General features: G+C 36.5%; 1 protein-coding gene across 7 annotated transcripts in view; it reads right to left on the reverse strand.

The window, feature by feature from the left end:
• The window catches only part of GAB1 (GRB2 associated binding protein 1), a 116253-nt gene that overhangs the window by 8211 nt on the left and 88768 nt on the right, over positions 1–19274 (reverse strand). For 6 of the 7 annotated variants that reach the window (XM_060686855.2, XM_087874524.1, XM_087874523.1 and 3 more), the window contains 5 exons: positions 16998–17292; positions 11727–11940; positions 8563–9164; positions 5549–5634; positions 4280–4586 (listed from right to left, as the gene is read on the reverse strand). In XM_060686855.2, the coding sequence (XP_060542838.1) occupies positions 4280–4586; positions 5549–5634; positions 8563–9164; positions 11727–11940; positions 16998–17055 (1267 nt within the window). In that variant the 5' untranslated portion in view covers positions 17056–17292. Of the gene's footprint in view, positions 1–4279; positions 4587–5548; positions 5635–8562; positions 9165–10997; positions 11070–11726; positions 11941–16997; positions 17293–19274 lie in introns of all 7 variants that reach the window. The other variant, XM_087874527.1, reaches the window with a different exon arrangement.

Below are 19274 nucleotides of genomic sequence, written 5' to 3' on the forward strand. Positions count from 1 at the left end.
AGAGGCCAATCTAACTAGCCTCTGGAAAGTTAGGGTGGTACTGGTCTACTGATCCCCTGGATAGTGACGTAGCATCGCTGAATTGACAACAAATTTGCCACATTTCAATCCTATCGAAATCACAGGTCCTGGATTTTAGATGCAATCCGTAAGATAGCCCATTTGAGGTACCTTGTTTCAAAAATTGTTGCCCTATGATGCACTGGTTTGCCTACTGGAAGGTTACAGAAACAATATATTTTTCAATAGCATATAGAGCTTGTGTGGGGCACAGTGGTTAGAACGCAGTATTGCAGGCTAATTCTGCCCACTGCCAGAGTTCAATCCTGACCAGCTCAAGATTAACTCAGCCTTGCATCCTTCTAAGGTTGATAAAATGAGGACCCAGATTGTTGGGGGCAATATGCTGATGCCGTATAGTGCTTAGAGAGTCCTGTAAAGCACTATCAAATGGGATATAAGTCTATCTGCTATTGCTATTTCTATAGTTCAATAAATAAAATGCCCTTTAATTTACTACTATAGGCAGGCAATTCAATTTCAGCAGTGAAATACAGCAGCAACTTTATTTAATTTTGTATCAACAAGAATGAATGCAGCTGTAAGAAATAAGCAGGGTGACTATGATGCAATTATTATTTTAAAATTTCAATTCTATTTGTGATAGCCTTGCCCCAATATCTAACATTAAATGATATGATGAAAGCTTTGAAAGGTATAAAATAGTTTTCACTTAGAGTAACTGCTTATTACTGGAATATCATGATTGCTGGCAAAAGGAATACTTTAAAAAACTGACTTCGTAACGTTTTCCTGCATTGTTGTGGGTTTTGTGGGTTCCTGCAAAGTTCAATCAAAAACCAACATTCAAACAAAAAAGCCCACGAAAATCTCACATTTAGCTTTCTTTAAATGAATTCAATAAAGCTATGAATAACAGGATAACAAAGTGAACTTAGATCTAATGTCTAGAAACCAGGATTATCAGGATTATCAAATTTAAAGCAGGCCTCTTCCAAATATACAATATTATGTCATTTTACAGAAGCAACAGTATCTTAAAAAATAAAATTTACTGACGTAAATTTACTGACAAAAGTATCAAATCTGGCTAATATTTTAACTTAAAACTATTCTTTATTTTTATTTTACAATTGTTTGAGAATCATACTCTGCTGGTTGAAAGAACTATAGTTCATTTTTAGGATTTTATACAGATCAAGATGACAATAAACTTTATTTAGGTTTAGCATTTAAATTGGGTAGACTAGGATCCTTTACAACTATGAGGTTCACAGGAAGAGAATTTTATGTGATTTTAGGAAATCATGTTCTATACCTTCCTCTTTCATATTGTTTAAGGGTAACCCTCACCTTTAAGGTAGAACAGCTAAAACAGAAAACCTCCTTACTATGCAAAGGTATTTTAGGATCCAAGCTATATGTTTAATGTTCTACCTGTAATTCTAGGGCAGGGGAATCAAACTTGCATTGTCACGTTGTCATCACGTGATGTATTGCAACTTTTTTCCCCTTCGCTAAACCGGGAGTGGATGTGGGCAGCATGTGATGCATCCGGCCCGTGGGCCGCGAGTTTGACACCCCTGCTCTACAGTAAAATATCAAACAGCTGTCACCAGTATGCAAATTAAAAGAGCCGCAATAACAAAATAGAATTCTCACTGCATAGGAAATGCCTTATTATCTCAAAAGGAAAGGTTATAACATGAACAACAAAAGAATGCTGTATTCTTACTTCAACAGTGCTCTAAAGACAAGTGCGCAAGAGAAACTAAAGCACCAGCTTTGAAAAGCCTTGTTAACTATTTATTATATAAAACTGTTCACAAATACATCAGAAACCAAACATGCTATTTTCTTTGCTTTACAGATAGCTAATCAGTTTTTAGCATGAGCACTCGGAGGTCTGTTAACATTTTTAAATATCTCAATGTATCATCTACTAAAAAATTCAGGAATGTATGAAATTTCAACTGTAATTAAGTATTTAATTCATGTTTATGTACCAATTTGCAATTATATTTTGTGTCAAATAATTTTTATATTAAACTTAGGACATGTCTGTTAAGACAGGTGCTAATAAAAGTAATTGATGTGATATTTAAAAACAAATCCTTTTAATTTTATCTTTGAGGCTACACCTCTGTGTACATTTGAAATCAATAAGGAGTTTTAATGACACTTAAGTAAAAGTTCTGAGTAACTCAAGTTATTTGATCGGTAGAAATGCTGATCAGCAGTGCTGAGGGAAAGCAAAATCTGAATTTGCTACCATTGAGATTTAGAAAGTATCATCACAAACACTTGCAAGCACTAAAAGATTAGAACAGCAAAAAAGCATAATTATGATCAGCACATAATTCAGTATGAGTCAAGGTAAAAAAAAAACCTTTATAAAATGACATATATGCAAAACATGCTCAAATAATGTGTGTCTTCTCTTGTTAGAAGAAAAAAAACTTACCTGCCTCAATTTTTATACACATTGACTTGGATCCAGGCTTCTACCTCTATAAACAAATAGGAACTTGAATCTAGCAAATCATCGTGCTAGAAAAAGGAAATATGGCAGTAATATTCTCTTATTCTTTCTCTTCCTTCCTATAATCTTATATAAAAGTTTGTACAGAGGGAATAAGAGAAAATTGCCACTATGCTCCTTCTCCCATTTTAGTAGATCTCAGGAAAGCAAATAATCTGTGAGGGTGTTGATGCTCTTTGAGCTTGGTCATTTTCTTACAAGAAAAACAACCAAGCTCAGGCATCAGCAAGGATCCCTAAGCTACAAACAATCTCTTCTATTGGTAGCAAATAATATGATTCAATTAAAAAGCCTGTGAGACATTGAAGCAGGGCCCTCCAGATGTTATTGAACTGCACTGGCATGGCCAATGATGAGGCAAGCTATGAATGGTAATTTTACAACATCTAGAAGTAATAATTAATAATAGTTTACTATTATTAGAGAGCCGTGGTGGTGCAGTGGTTAGAATGCAGGCTAATTCTGATGACTGCCAGCAGTTCAATTCTCACCGGCTCAAGGTTGACTCAGCCTTCCATCCTTCCAAGGTCGGTAAAAATCTCGATAAGGACCCAGGTTGTTGAAGCAATGTACTGACTCTGTAAACCACTTAGAGTGGCCTGTAAAGCACTGTGAAGCAGTATACAAGTCTAACTGCTATTGCTATTCCATGACAATGAATAGTAAAACTATGAGTTTGCCAGCTTCAAAAATGCTGTAGCTATTTGTAAATTAAGGATTTAAATGACATCCATTTAATAACTTATTTTATGAAAAACAAATAACATTATCTATAAATTCTGATGATCATAGATTAATGATATTTAAATTACTTCCAAAACAGAGATCTAATCTGCTGTACAAGATTTTGCACAAAATTAAAAACAAAACTTTAATTTAAAGTATAGCATTAACAATAAAATATTGCAAATGTGTTTTAAAAATTGCTGTGATTTTATTTATTTGCATAATTCATCTAACCACATGAGACCAAATTGGCTCTAAGTGGCTTACAGAAATTAAGTGTTAAAAGGAAGATACAAATTAAAAATTAAACTATAAACTTAAGGTAAAGGTTCCCCTCGCACATATGTGCTAGTCGTTTCCGACTCTAGGGGGTGGTGCTCATCTCTGTTTCAAACCCAAAGAGCCAGCGCAGTCCGAAGACGTCTCCGTGGTCATGTGGCCGGTATTACTAAACGCCAAAGGCGCACGGAGCACTGTTACATTCGCACCAAAGGTGGTCCCTATTTTTCTACTTGCATTTTTTATGTGCTTTTAAACTGTTAGGTTGCAGAAGCTGGGACAAGTAACGGGAGCTCACCCCGTTACGCGGCACTAGGGATTCGAACTGCTGAACCGCCAACCTTTCAATCGACAAGCTCAGCGTCTTAGCCACTGAGCCACCGTATCCCCTTAAACTATATTATTATAGTTTATTATAATATGTATATATATATATATATATATATATATATATATATATATATATATATATATATATATATATATTATATATTATATATAATTATATTATATTATATTATAATATTATATTATATTAAGCTATGTTATATTAAATTATGAATGAACCTATTTAATATCTTGATAATAAAACTCTAAATTAAAATTGTTCATACTGGCTATCAACTTCTAATATGGTTTTATTCTGTGAACGGTAAACAATGATGGGAAGAAAATGCTTAGAGCAACTGGCTGCACACACTCATCTCTCACCTTTCCGGTCTGGCTTCAGGTTCCTGTCCACTGGAGGAGGTTCACATTCTGCCGCAGGTACTGGCCTTCTAGGCGGGGTCTTTGGACTAGATCTAAATCCCATGTGTGCTGGTGGAGGCACTTGCATTCCAAATAGTGAAAAATCAAACGTGCCAGGAGTCATTGGCACATAGTTCGTCATTTCTTGGATGGGTTCAGTAAAACTGCCAGAATGATGACGTGGAGGAGAGTTAGGGTTCATGGGAACATAATTTTCATCCAGTTCTTCACTTGAAACACTTCCAACAGTCAATAGACTTTTATTTTTCTAGAAACAAGAGTTATGATAGCAGTAAATTAATCAGAATTCACTGACTATGATTCAAGTTGTATGATACATTATTACATTATTTATCAAAGGATCCCAACCATTCCTTCATGGAATAATTATTTTTTTCATCCCTTACACATTTAAACATTCACCACACTCTATGCCTTGCCATCCTATTATGTGCCTTCCACCTTTCTATACATTTTGCAGAATGTTTATGTGCTGAATTATTTGCACTATATTTTCCAAGCTCCTTCCCTTTCCTTCATCAGGTTGATGAACCATTATAAAGACACCCTTTTATTACATAATAGCCAAGTCATCCTTGCAAATATTTTTCACAGGCTCTATTAAAGATCCTTACTGTTTTTTATTAGTGAATATGCACACAACCAAATGCTCAGTATGATAAATGCTGAAATATGTATGGTACAGTAAGGACTCAATGGGCATTTTCATCATCTTGATAATAGGCCTACAGATATTGACATTAAAGTATTTGCTCATGCTAAGTCCCAGTAGACATCACTACAGATTCCTCTGACCAACAAACGACCTCTTAGCCTTCAGAGACAACATTAGACAACAGTCAGAGACAACCTAGATATTCCATATGCCGTAGATTGAGATACCATATTTTTAATACATGAAGTTATAAGATCAGAATGAGAACACTCTCAAAGAATTTCTTGTTGTAGAGAGTTTAAGTTTAAGAGAGTTCTTGTACTGATCTTGTGACTTCATGTATTAAAAATATGGTATCTCAATTTACTGCGCAGGGAATATCTAGGTTGTCTCTGACTAAGCAAAACAATAAAGCAAATGATTGATGTTTGATGGTCAGCCTAAACTTTGATGTTTGATATTCAGCATTCTTTCTTGACTTGAATAGTAAGTCAACTGACATTTCAGCTTTAGAAACTTTTTTTTCCTCCTTGGCAAATCAAAATAATACTTACAAAGTGGTTATGGAAGCCTTCCAGTGAGCTTGATCTATCATTTGGAAATGTTCGTGGAACAAAATAGCAGTCTTGAGAACCAAGGTCTAAAACAAGGGAGAAGAAAGCAAATGTTTTCCCCCAATGACATAAAATCACACACAATTAAGTGCAAGTAGTCAAAATGGGAAATTTTGTATAAGCACTTTCTATAACAGCCTTCCCACATTTGTTATGTTTTGCATATATTCACACAAACTTCACTTGACTGGAAGAGTTGAAGTGCAATACAGCTATAGCTGAGGGAAGGCTAGAAGGACTAGCCCAGGTGTCTACTTATAGCTAAGTACAGCCACAAGCATGCCGGTTTTGTTGTTGCACTACCATAATATTAATTTCACCTGATTTCCAGCCCCTGACTAAAATAAGGGTAAGTCATCCTTAGATTAATCTTGGAATTAATGTTTTTCCTGTTATTCCAAAACCATTTAAGGTTAGCGTCAAAATAGGCAAAATTTCTAGCCACTATACATTTCAGCCAACTTCAAGAATAGGTAATAGCATTATAACTCAGTAACAGGAAAATTCGCTATGTCACAGTTTAAAAATGGAGCACTGGCAAACGGAGCCAGTGCTCAACCTTATAGATGTAAGCAGTGAACAAAGAAATCAAACTTAAAAGGGAAAGAGAAATATTCCTTCCCATCCTTCTTTTAATCCAATTTGTTCTGTAATTTTCATTTTGACTGCCAGTTTTGGCTCTTCTGCACATGCCAACCTCCTCCTTAATCCCATACCGTCCTCATGATTTCATAAAGATTCATAATACTCATAGAGATTTCAAATGTTATGAAGTTGCAAGGGACAAACATAAATATCTAAGAGATACTTTCCAAGCTCACGCCTCTTTATACAACCTCAGCCTTAGCTATTCCAACAGAAGCAGAAGGGAGCTGAAAGCCACAACATTCAAAAGCACTAAACGCAGTGGTGAAATCCAAATTTTTTTACTACCAGTTCTGTGGGTGTGGCTTGGTGGGCATGGTATGGCTTGGTGGGCGTGGCTTGGTTGGCATGACAGGGGAAGGATACTGCAAAATCCCCATTCCCATCCCACTCCAGGGGAGAGATACTGCAAAATCCCCATTCCCACCCCACTCCAGGGAAAGGATATTGGTGGTATTCGCCAGTTCTCTGAACTACTCAAAATTTCCGCTACCGGTTCTCCAAACTGTTCAAAATTTCCACTACCGGTTCTCCAGAACCTGTCAGAATCTGCTGGATTTCACCCCTGACTAAATAGCCTAATTCTACTTTGTAGACACTAAAATGATTACGGCATACTTGCATAATAAAAGATGAATACCACAATGGCAATTTTCAGATTAAAAATAGTTTGAACTCTGGAAGCTATCTTGCTTAATAATGAAATGATTGATTTACATCATAAATAGCATTCAGACTCAAAAGCAGGGGTGTCAAACTGGTGGCATGCAGACCAAATGCGTCATGCGCAGGCCAAGCCCACCCCAGCTCCGCAAATGGGAAAAACGCCGTGAAACATCACAACGTGACTCTGTGAGTTTGACACCTGTGCTCAAAAGGATTTGAAGGCATTTAGCCAAGGGCAGGTAACCCCGTTGCAAATAAGGCCTGCTTTTTAAAAAATTCCTTAGGGACACAGGTGATACATGATGGTGCAATGATGCCATAAAAGGAACTTTTTTTTATAGATTGGAAAATTAATTAAAATAAATGTATCAAGCCTAGCACAATTTTTACCCACCCATTACTATATAAGAAAAAAAACATAGTAAACATGCGTGCATATTTCAGTTTTGGTACTGAAATTTGACAGTACTAGAGGGCTTCATCTAATTCTTAATGTAGGATATCCATATTGCAGTAGCCCTAAGACAGGAGTGTCAAACTGGATTTCTTTGAGGGCTGGATCAGCCTTGTAGTTCTCCATGGGCTGGCCGGGGGGGGGGGAGCGGGGGGAGGCAGGGAGCAGGAGGGAGACAGGACGGATGAGCTGAAAACAGGCCAAAATGGGCCAAAAACGGGTCCTGCATGACCCGTTTTTGGCCTGGCTGGCCTCTAGCAGCAGTCTGCCAGCCAAAAATGGGCCACATGGAGTTCCTCTGAGGCCCCCACGTGACCCGTTTTTGGCCTCCAGCAACACCCTGCCGGCCAAAAACGGGCCCCACACAGCCCATTTTAGCAGACAGAGTTACCGCAGGATGGTCCTTTGATATTTCCAGGCCAGTCTGTGGGCCAGATTTAAGCACCCCATGGTCCAGATTCGGTTCGCGGGCCTTGAGTTTGACACCCTTGCCTAAGTGATGTCTCTCTTAATAATCTACAACAAAAGGTAGCGCAACAAGAAAACCAAGTCCAAAAACATATACCATAGTCAAGATAACTCACTCACTCAAAGTAAACTCTCCCTGATTTCAGCAAATTCAGCTTCCCATAACATCAATGCCCTATATACAATATCCTCAATACCCTCAAAGACCTATGATTTTGATTGTCTGATTTCCTTTTATCAATACATGAATGTGTATATAAATGTATATCTACTAAATAATAATACAATGGAGATCTTAATATTAAGTACTCAGTGTCAGACTGAAACTACTATCACATAAGTACTATTTTGATATGAATGCAACAGTACTTTTATATTATTCTTAATTTTGGGTGGAAAATTAAATCATTTTAAATTTGCAGTATTGACATCTTAAAATGCTTTTAACACTGATATATTTTTAGTCTTCCTTTTTTATCAATACTCTGAGATTTCTAAATAATAGAATGTTCACATTTTAAAATAATATTACATAAATATTATTGAATGGAAATCTGCATTGAAATAATACAATGTATCAAGATTTATAACATCACATTAAAAGGAAATTAAAACAAATCCAATGATTTTGAGCTAACATCCTTCTCTTGGATCTTGGAATATTTCAATGAAATACAAATGAAATCTTTGATAGCATTTATCCAATAAAAAACCCACTAACCTTTGCGAAATAGATTCATATCCATGGTGGAAATTGTGTTGCTGCGAGATGGGAGCAAGCCACCTGTAGGGATGCAGTAACTGTTATCAGTATCTGAGGAAGTACGTGAGATGCTACATGCCTCCACTGGAGAGCGATCTGAAGCATGATGAGGCTTTGGAGGACGTGGTGGAGGAACATCTGGAATAGTCTCTAGCTTTGAACCTTGAGTCAATGAACTTTCAGGAAAAGTTCGTGGAATCTGGTAAGTACTTCCAGGTGTTGAGGGAATGTCATAACTAAGGGAGAAATGCCTCATCTGTGTATCAAGAGAAGAGGATGCAGACGGAGTGCTGAAAACATGTTGCTCTCCGTCTATATCAGTTCCAGAAGGGGATGCCTTTGGTAAAACATCTTGAGAATAACTCCGTGGTAGATTATAAAGACTGCCATCTACTGACACTGAAGCCGCTCTTGATGTGGGGGAATCATACACACTATGTTGCTGAAAATATCCATTCACGGTGTGCTTATTTAGTGATTGCACAGAACTTTTATGGGAAGGCACATTATCATTACAATCTGTTTCAGAACAGGCAGATTTTGCTGTATCAGCTGACAACCTAAATATTAAACGAAAAACAAACAAAAATAAATGCATTGGCATATTTCTTCCAGAAACAAATGTTTCCTAAAATAAGAAACAAAAATAGATAATCACAACTCCGTGTCATACAGAGTTTTTATATGTATTTAACTTTATATGTATTGCTAACATGCACATATCATACAGAAGGACCTGAGGGGAGAAACTGCTTCTTGGTAAATCATAAGTCACACTAGGACAGCAGGTACCAATGTGGCATTTTTCATTCTTAAATTCAAAAAGTAGTTGATTTCATGATATACTGTATTTCCACACAATGTTGCTAAACTCTCGGCTCTCATTCTGTTTATAGATTTTACTCAGCAAGGCCTCTAAGATATCTCTTCTTATAAATAGTCAATGTTAGTTATCTAACTTTGATTAATAGCAAATTATACTAATTATTCTAACACTAATTATACTAATTCTTATTAAATTGCCTTATTATTACTATGCTTTATTATTTTTAACTACTTTCTTTCCCTCAAGCCTTAAAAAAATTCTTTCCATAACTTGTTATGAATTCTTCAGTTTTGGAATAATATAGTTCTTCAAACTAAGAAATAATGTTTTAAAGGTATATAAAGTTATTTAAGAAACAATGTTTTAAAGTTATTTGAAGTTACAGTTTGAAAACAATTTTTTAAAACAACATTGTTTTTTGGAATGGGAATACAAGCCAGGGACAAAAATGCTGTTCAAAAGCAGGTGTGAATACCACTTTGCTCTTAAATATGAATGGACTGACCATCTGGATCCATATACTGCAGCATCCTTCTCTATTGCTACCTTCATAAAATTATAGAACTAAAAACTCTTTTTTATCAAATTCAAACATGCTCAATGTAGAAATCCAAATTAAACCAACCTTGACAAGCAGATACCTAACTTCTATTTGGCTACATCCACCATGTAACTAATTCATTAGATTTACTGCTGCATTGTTTTAGTGTTAGGACCATTTCTAATGTGAAATTGTAACATGCTCTAAGTTAAGAGAAGGCTGGGTTTTTTACTTTCTGCTTTTTCAGTTTCAGAAGAAGAACATAGCAATAGCAATGGCACTTATCCTTATACACTGCTTCACAGTGCTTTACAGCCCTCTCTAAGCAGTTTACAGTCAGCATATTTCCCCAACAATCTGGGTCCTCATTTTACTGACCTCGGAAGGATGGAAGGCTGAGTCAACCTTGAGCCTGGTGAGACTTGAACTGCCAAACTGCAGTCAGTGGCAGTCAGCAGAAGTAGCCTGCAATACTGCATTCTAACCACTGCGCCACCGCAGCTCTTAAACATAATCAAATTACAATGTCTCTCAGCTTCTCAAGTCTAAATATTACTTCATAGGATTTATTTTCTATTGTCTTGATTTTTCTAGGCGTAATATCCAAGTTATGGTCTGTTCCATACAGAGTAAAATGGGATTTACTACTTCCTTATATTTGGCTTCACATAAGAAAATGGATGAGGCATAACATTCTAAACTTTTAGAAGGGTATGGACTATGTGCTGGAAAGACGATTCTTTTAGCAAGGACCAAAACTATAAACCAAGCACTGATTTTTTTCCCCATTTCTAAAAGGTAAACCCTTTTACTTCAGTGTTTTCAAAATGACCGATACATCTGCAAACAATGCAGCAATTTCTCCATTTCAAGCCACTCTGGATACATCAAGTGTAATTATTTGCACTGCTTATGAAAATCCACAGCAAAATGCACAAGATGCACAAATACACACACAAGCTTTTTTTTTTCCAAACAGGCTTTAGATTTGTGGTTAACTTCTAAAGACAAATCCCAAACACTCACTGCAATGGAACTTTTTTACTTTCAAAATCCTCCAGCAGTAAATACTCCTCCACTTCTTCCAAGATGAAAGAGCTGGTTTTTTGAGTACATGATAAAAATTAAGAGATCAGTGATGGACATTATTTTTGAACAGTAACCCTAACCCCTTTTGAAAAAATATTTGATAAAAAGAGCAATTTTAAAGATAAAATATCATTGTATATAGGTGGATTTTCAGATTTTATGAAAATAATATGTACCCAGAAGGTACTTAAGACAATTTACCTCATCCTTAAGTAATCAGACTCTAGTCATAGTTCTTTAAAAGTTACACAGGAACTGATGGGGGAAAAGCATATTCATCAAAAAAATTTATCAAGAATGATGAACTTCAATACTTTGGGAAGAGAATGGAATAAGTAATGTAGCCCACAATAGCAATAGCACTTAGACTTATATACTGCTTCAGAGTGGTTTACAGCTGTCTCTAAATGGCTTACCGAGTCAGCATATTGACCCCAACAATCTAGGTTCTCATATTACCAACCTCGGAAGGATGGAAGGCTGAGTCAACCTTGAGTCGGTGAGACTCAAACTGCCAAATTGCTGGCAGTCAGCAGAATTAGCCTGCAATACTGCATACTAACAGTGGCTCTGTACAGTAGGTAATGAAAATTTTTAACCTCTCAGAAACTACCTATGATAACTGTTACTAAAGTATTTTAATGACACAAAAAGTGCAATATTTACCTTGCTGGTTCAGGCTTCTTACTTTGACAATTGACTAGTAACAGGTAATCTTGTGGATCTTCATGACTGGAGGCAGATTCTAATGGTGGGATATTAATTAACTGATATGGAGGAGGCAGGAATGGCTCGGCTTGTACAGATGGTAGGGAAGTACTGACAGCTAAGGGTAATTCGGCTGGTGCTGGCAGAGAATTGCCAGGTGGCTTCACAGCATCTACAAAACAGAACATGCAGCCAAGTCACTAAATACTCGGTTGGTTGGTTGGTTGGTTGGTTGATTTGATTGATTGATTGATTGATTGATTGATTTATTCATTCATTCATTCAAGAGTTATACAGCCACCCATCTTGCAGTACAAGTACTCCTCGACAGTTTAATGACTGTTCAAAGTTAGAACAGCACTGAAAAATGTGACGTATGACCATTTTTCACAGTTACAACCTTTGCATCATCTCCTGGTCACGTGATCAAAATTAAGATGCTTGGCAACTGGTTCATATTTATGATTGTTGCTATGTCCCAAGGTCATGTGATCACCTTTTGCGACCTTCCGACAAGCAAAGTCAATGGGAAGCCAGATTCATTTAACAACCGAGTTACTAATTTATCAACTGCAGTGGTTCACTTAGCAACTGTGGCAAGAAAGGTCGTAAAATGGGGCAAAGGTCCCATTAACAAATGTCTCACTTAACAACAGAAATTTTGGGCTCAATTGTGGTCATAAGTCAAGGACTACCTGTACACAGCTCTAGTCGGCTAACAACAATGATAAAATCATAAACAATAAAAAAAAATAGAACTAAAAATCAAGGAAAACCTGATGCCCAATCCAACATTTATTTCTATTTATCTATTCAATCCCTAGGCGCCAACCTTACCATCCCAACTCCTGGGGTAATGGTCACCTCTTACTTGGTTTCCAAAAGCTTAAGAAAGTTAGTGCCACCTGGATCTAAAAGGGAACAATGTTCTATGGAGAAGAGCCTACTGTAGGAAAGACATGATTCCTAGATCCTAGACAGCAACATTAAAGCTAAGGATCTGAAACGTGGCCAGTCTAGCAATCTGGTGGAAGGGCGGATACTCTAAGGGAGAAGCAGTGCCACAAAAAACCTGGCCCTGTGCTATGTAGAACCTTAAAGTGATAACCATACTTTGACTTGACCTGCAAAGAAACTGGGAGTCAGTCAAACTTGCACAACAATGGTATAACATGAGCATCCATATTGTGCAAGCTGCTGTATTCTGGACAGGTTGTAACTTCTGGGTGGTATTGCACAGCACAGTGCAATAGTCCAAGTGGAAAATAATCAAGTATGAGTGACCATGACCAAGGCTTCTTGGTTCAAGAATTGGTACAACTGGTCCACAAAATGAACCTGTCCCTAGTCATGGCTGCTACCTGCTTCTTAAGTAGGAGATGCAAGTCCACTCAAACTGCCTATCAGCTCTGTGTAGGGAAGTGCTATATCACTGAGAGTCCCAAATCCCAAAGCTTGTCCATTTTGCTAGGATTGAGTCACAGCCCATTCATTCTGATCCTAACAATCCTAACAATCTCCAGGCAGAAGATTAGCAATGAAACAGTGTCGTCTGTTCAGCTGATGATACTATACCTCCATGCCATCAGATGACCTCACCCAGCTGTTTCATATTTAAAGTGTGCTAAAAGATTCAAAATCTGGAGCATTCACATTGTGGGGGACCAGAACTAGATTTTTTCCACCTCCAAAACCAATCCAACAGATACCGACCATGGGGGAAGAATGATTCCCACTTCCAGTCCCTGCAGCCAGTCCAGAAGGCTATCATGGCTGAAGGTACTAAAAGCCAAGAAGTACAAGATTTCACTACTAAAAGAACTTAAAAGTATTAAATACTTGCTGATTTAGATAGAATAGAATAGAATAGAATAGAATAGAATAGAATAGAATAGAATAGAATAGAATAGATTTTTTTATTGGCCAAGTGTGATTGGACACACAAGGAATTTTATACTTTAAAATTAGTAATGTTTCGATTGTATAATATCAACTACTCTTAATATCTTCAAGATAAAGAGATAATGGAGTAGGCTGCAGTTATTCTGTAAAAGAATTGTGACTGTTAGGTTCTCAACCTCTTAATCAAGGTAAACTATCAAATTATCCATCTTCAGATATGATGTCTCTGAACCAGATAATCTTCATTTGCCCCTTTCAGAAGAACCCATAATTTCCTTCCCAATTGACAATTTTATAAAATAAATATACAAACTCTATTTTCTCCTGTGGTTTTTTTTCTTGAAAAAAAGCTTAAGACTTTTTATGTTCTGCATTTCAGTGTTAATGTATAACAGTACAGAAAAGAATGATGAATTGTTTGCAAGCACAATTAATAATGTTGTTCACATAAGAAGTAGTAAGCCTCTAACTATGAGGTGCTTGAAGTGACCGTTTTATGTTCTTGTATTTACTTTTATGCTATTGCAGCTTGATGGGTGTGTTATAGGATGAATGGCTTTTTATTAAAAAAAAAATAACGATGATGAAGGCAAAAATTCAACATCATAACAAACAACAGCAAATGTCGCCTTTGTAGCGAAAAGGATGAAACAATTGACCATTTGATCAGTGGCTGCAGCAAAATTTCATAAACCGACTACAAGCAGCATCGTGACCAAGTTGCCAGATTATTCACTGGAAACTTTGCCAGAGGTTTGGATTTGAATGCAGTAAAAACTACTGAGACAATGAAGTTGAGAAGGTTTTTGAAAATAAGTGGGTTTATTTATTTATTTTATTTATTGGTTCGATTTATATGCCGCCCTTTTCCGGAGACTCAGGGCGGCTTACAATGCATTAAGATCTTACGGGGTTTTAAGATCCAAAGAGACAGGCATGTGATTGATAACATGCTTAATATACCAGTTACGAAAAAGAAGAAAGGCTTGTTTATGAATGTTGCTATTCCAGGTGATGCTAGGATTGAGGAAAAATAATTGGAAAAAAAATACAAAATACAGGCACTTGCAACTTGCAAAAAGTTGGATGTTTCCTGGGGAGGGAAAAAACCCATTGCTGTACCAGTCATGACTGGAGGCTTTGAAGCAACTTCTTTGATATCTGGAAATACTGAATTTATCAGGCCTGAACAACATAATTTTACAAAAAATAAAAAATAAAAAAAATTCCACTATGACTGAATTGCCTATATTCTTAGATGCTACCTTAATAATTCTCAATTCCTTAATTAAAACTTGAATTATTAAGTTTCCACAATCTTAGACTGTAGAATACCCACACATAGTACAGGGAAACGTATTAGTAATCAGTTCTGCAATGCAGAAAGCTACATTGATATAGTCAGTGTAAGATTGACAACTCCCTTTGGATCCAGGCTATGGATATCTGCCCAACTGTTTATCCAAGGAAAGAATTTGGTATGGATATTCCCATTCATTCTGCAAAACAGATGTATCATTCAGTTAATCTGCGTACTAAATTCTAAAAGTAGAAAACCATAGCAAATATTTTGCAATAGCAAATATTCATCGTACTGTCCCAAATTTAGCCTCAACATTGTTATAATGTCCAACTGCTTCCAAAACAACCTCTAAGTGTGGTATAACATACGGCAAACATTTCCTCAACGTTCAACTTTATAAATATATAAACTTAATCCTTTAAGATTCTGAAAACTATGTTTCAAAATTGTTTCATAAAATCCATTATGAAAATATTTGGGAACTTTTCCTTCTGCCATTTGTGCTACCAATGAGGCCCGCTAACTGGGAATACTCGTAGTTGCAGTTTCAAAATAATCTGTGTAGGTCTTCGGATTAGTTAGAAAGATCCAATAGAAGAAAATATTTGTAGCTTGGGGCTGGACTGTTGAGGTCTTGATGTTACCTAGTTAGGTAATGAAATGTCTGCAAGCAAACCACCAAGCTCAGAGAGTACCAAGAAGGCCACAATTACAAAGTAGCCTGTGTAAAAACTATGTCAAAAGGAAATGAGTGATCAGGAACAAGCAAAAGTATTTGTGTGACATTGCAACTCATTTTTACTGCAACTCACTTAAGCATAGGATCATATAGAGTAAGTACATTTCAAATTGATATCAGAAATGTATAGATTCAGTAATACTGGATCTGAAGTACTCAGCCTGCAAAAGGTATTCTCAGATTTTCTTTGAAATTTTAAGTTACTTGAACACGAGAAAAAAATATAAAAAGGAGGGTGCACATATGAATCATACAGATACTTCAAAAAATTAAGCCATAAGTCATATACTTTAATTATCGCAGAATCAGAATCAGCTAACATCAGCTAACATACAATATATTTTATTCATTTAATAAATTTATATCCACTTCTCATATGTGGCTCTCTCCCCATTGTTTTATTTACTCAATTCACCAGTGAAGCTGAGTAGGTTGCAACTTAGTAACTGGACCAGATCATATCCAGCAATGCTGTAGCCCAAACCATTTGAAACCAGGTTAGTTCTATTCTTGCACTCTAACAATAATCTCATATTATGGAAGACTTGTATTTGCTTCATGCATCAAAATTCAATAACTTAAAACAAATATTTACAATACATAATAATATATTTCCGAAAATATTTTTTATTCCTTTTCCAACAAATGTACTAGCTAACTACACTTCTGAATGGGGAACTTTATTAGCTGAGAAATACAACATCATCTATTTCTCAGGGGAATACCTAAGAAATTGGGGAATACCACATAAATTATTCATTATAGTATCCTGAGAATTCCATGATCAAAGGAAGCCACATTAAAAGGACTAACTAAGTTCAAAGGAAGACTTCAATTTGGCCCCCGGGAAATGCTCCTTTTTCTCCCCATGTATGTACAGGCAATCATTGTCCCATGGTAAGACCTATGTGCTTAGATTTTCTTGCTATCTCGGGTGGCTATAAATGACACTCCATTTTTCCACACCTAGATTGTCTCCCTGTACTGTAAACTATTATCTGTTTGAGGCTGTAACTTTGAAGCTGCACAGATGCTGGACCTTCTTTGCTCCAAAAAAAAAAACTTTCTTTCAGAAACTGAAGTGTGGCATTAGAAAACAATGGCTAATGAAATGCCACAATAATTTTCTATAATGGCAAAAACCAGTACGATCTTTTAAAATTACAAAATTACATATTAGATTTAAATACAAAAGAAAATTATCTTCTGAATTTCCATATCCCTACAGGATTATATAGGATCAAATTTCTAACAAATTGCTAAAATATAACAAAAATTTACTCACCATCATCAGTAGGATTGAATCCACAGATATCACAAATACATCGAACCCACTTATTCATCTCTTCTTCACTGTCGGCAACTAAATAAAAGACTCTGTCTATTGTATTTATGTCAAAAATATAGCTGTTTTCAAACTCTTTTTTGTTAAATGTCAATCCAGCATCCACTTGTTGACACAAATTCAAGTCAATGATACGAATTGGTTTCTTGGCGTGGTCATTTTTGTAGTATTCCAATACATCTGGATCTCCTGTCAACCGACCGCTGCGGAGCACAAACCATCTTCTCTTCCATGCCTAGAGGATGGAGAAAATATCCAGATATTTTATATGAGTGTGTTACTGAAGTAGCACAGACTACTCTAAATAAATATTTGAAACTATAAAAATATATTATAAATTGAAATATTTGGAATTCAATTAAATCCAGAGGTGGTATTCAGCAGGTTCTGACCAATTCTGCAGAACTGGTAGCAGAAATTTTGAGTAGTTCAGAGAACCGGTAAATATCACCTCTGACTGGCCCTGCCCCCATCTAGTCTCTGCCTCCTGAGTCCCAGCTGATCGGGAGGAAATGGGGATTTTGCAGTAACCTTCCCCTGGAGTGGGGAGGGAATGGAGATTGTACAGTATCCTTCCCCTGAAGTGGGGTGGGAATGGAGATTTTACAGCATCCTTCCCCTGCCATGCCCACCAAGCCACACCACCAAGCCATGCCCACAGAACCGGTAGTAAAAAAATTTGAATCCCACCACTGATTAAATCTTTATAAGAAGAAAGTGCAGTAGTTAAGAAGGGCAAAGGAACTGACAATTTGGAGTACAGGTAAGATTGCATAATCTTCTAGCAGTACATAAAATAGTTGGAATACTCAGTATAAAGCCACTAGGCTTAAATCATATGTTGCCCCAAAGATTTTTCAGTTCAGGAGAAATAGCAATATAGGGTAATAATGAGCCTTACATATCTTTAATATATCCACAATCTTTGTGGCCAACAGAAAAAGCTACAAGATTAACAGTTTTTAAATTGATATTTTTTATTTTACATTGCACACTCTCCTCCCACAACTAATTTACCTTAATGTCTTGTACAAATATATGTATGTTAGAAAACATAAAGTACTTTTCATTTTCTGGCATGAAATATTTTGGTTTAACAAAGTATTCAAGGCTGTAATCACATTATTTTCCTTAATAAACAAACAAGTGTCATGTTTCTTATTTATTTAATTGGGTTCTCTTTATCTAGTTGTAGGACTTTTGTAGAAAACAAGTCAACATTTTATGCCTATTTATGCAAAAATATTGAGAATTTAGTATTAGTCTTCCACTAAGTTATGGTCTTTTCTTTGGTTAAACCATTCAAGCAGAATTCCTTTTATGACCAAGAACTCTTCTTTTTGACTTTCCATCAACTATGAAAGGACAAATTTTAACAACTCATTTTTAATCTACATTGGAGTAGCCTGCTCATAAACAATCCTTTAAATCCAGTACATTAACCAATGGTTCGGATAGAAAAGCTATTAACTTTCAATATTTTATATTATTTTATACTGTATAACATTCCTAATTTCCTTCCATTAAAGTAGAAAAACTATTGCTTTTTTGAGTACTGATGGGTTACATGAGTACTAAGAAGTACTCATGTAACCCAACAGTATTTATGTCAGGGGTGTCAAACTCACGGCCCGTGGGCCAAATCCGGCCCTTGGGGTACTTAAATCTGGCCCCATACGGCTGGCCTGGAAATAGTAAAGGTCTGGCCTGTGGTGCCCCTGACAGCCAAAATGGGGCGTGGGGGCTGCATGGGGGCCCCTGTGCCCCATTTTCAGTCTGGACAGCCTCCTGCAGCACTCTGCCAGCCAAAATGGGGTGCGGGTGGCTCCCCTACACCCTGTTTTGGCCAGCAAAGTGCTGCAGAAAGCATCCGTTCCCCCCTAGCCGGCCTGCAGAGGAGAACTATAATGCTGATCCGGCCCTCAAAGAAATCCAGTTTGGCACCCCTGATGTAGGTGATCATAGGAGTTTCATAATACGGCAGACACTTACAGGAACAAATGAAGGACAGTTAATCAATGTACCCAATGTAAGTGTGAGAAGAAAGTGTGCTATGATTTGTACAGTAAAGTGGTTGTAACCTATATAGTACAGATTTGGAAGTTTCTTTTCTAACTTGTACACTGAAATCTTCTCTGTATTTCAGAGCTAACAAAGATCCTCTGTGAGAGCGAAACATCGCTCTCACTGCAGCTTCCTTGGTAAATTGGTAATATA

This window comes from Pantherophis guttatus, chromosome 8 (assembly GCF_059756535.1).
Source record: "Pantherophis guttatus breed Tessera chromosome 8, ASM5975653v1, whole genome shotgun sequence".
NCBI lineage: Eukaryota > Metazoa > Chordata > Lepidosauria > Squamata > Colubridae > Pantherophis > Pantherophis guttatus.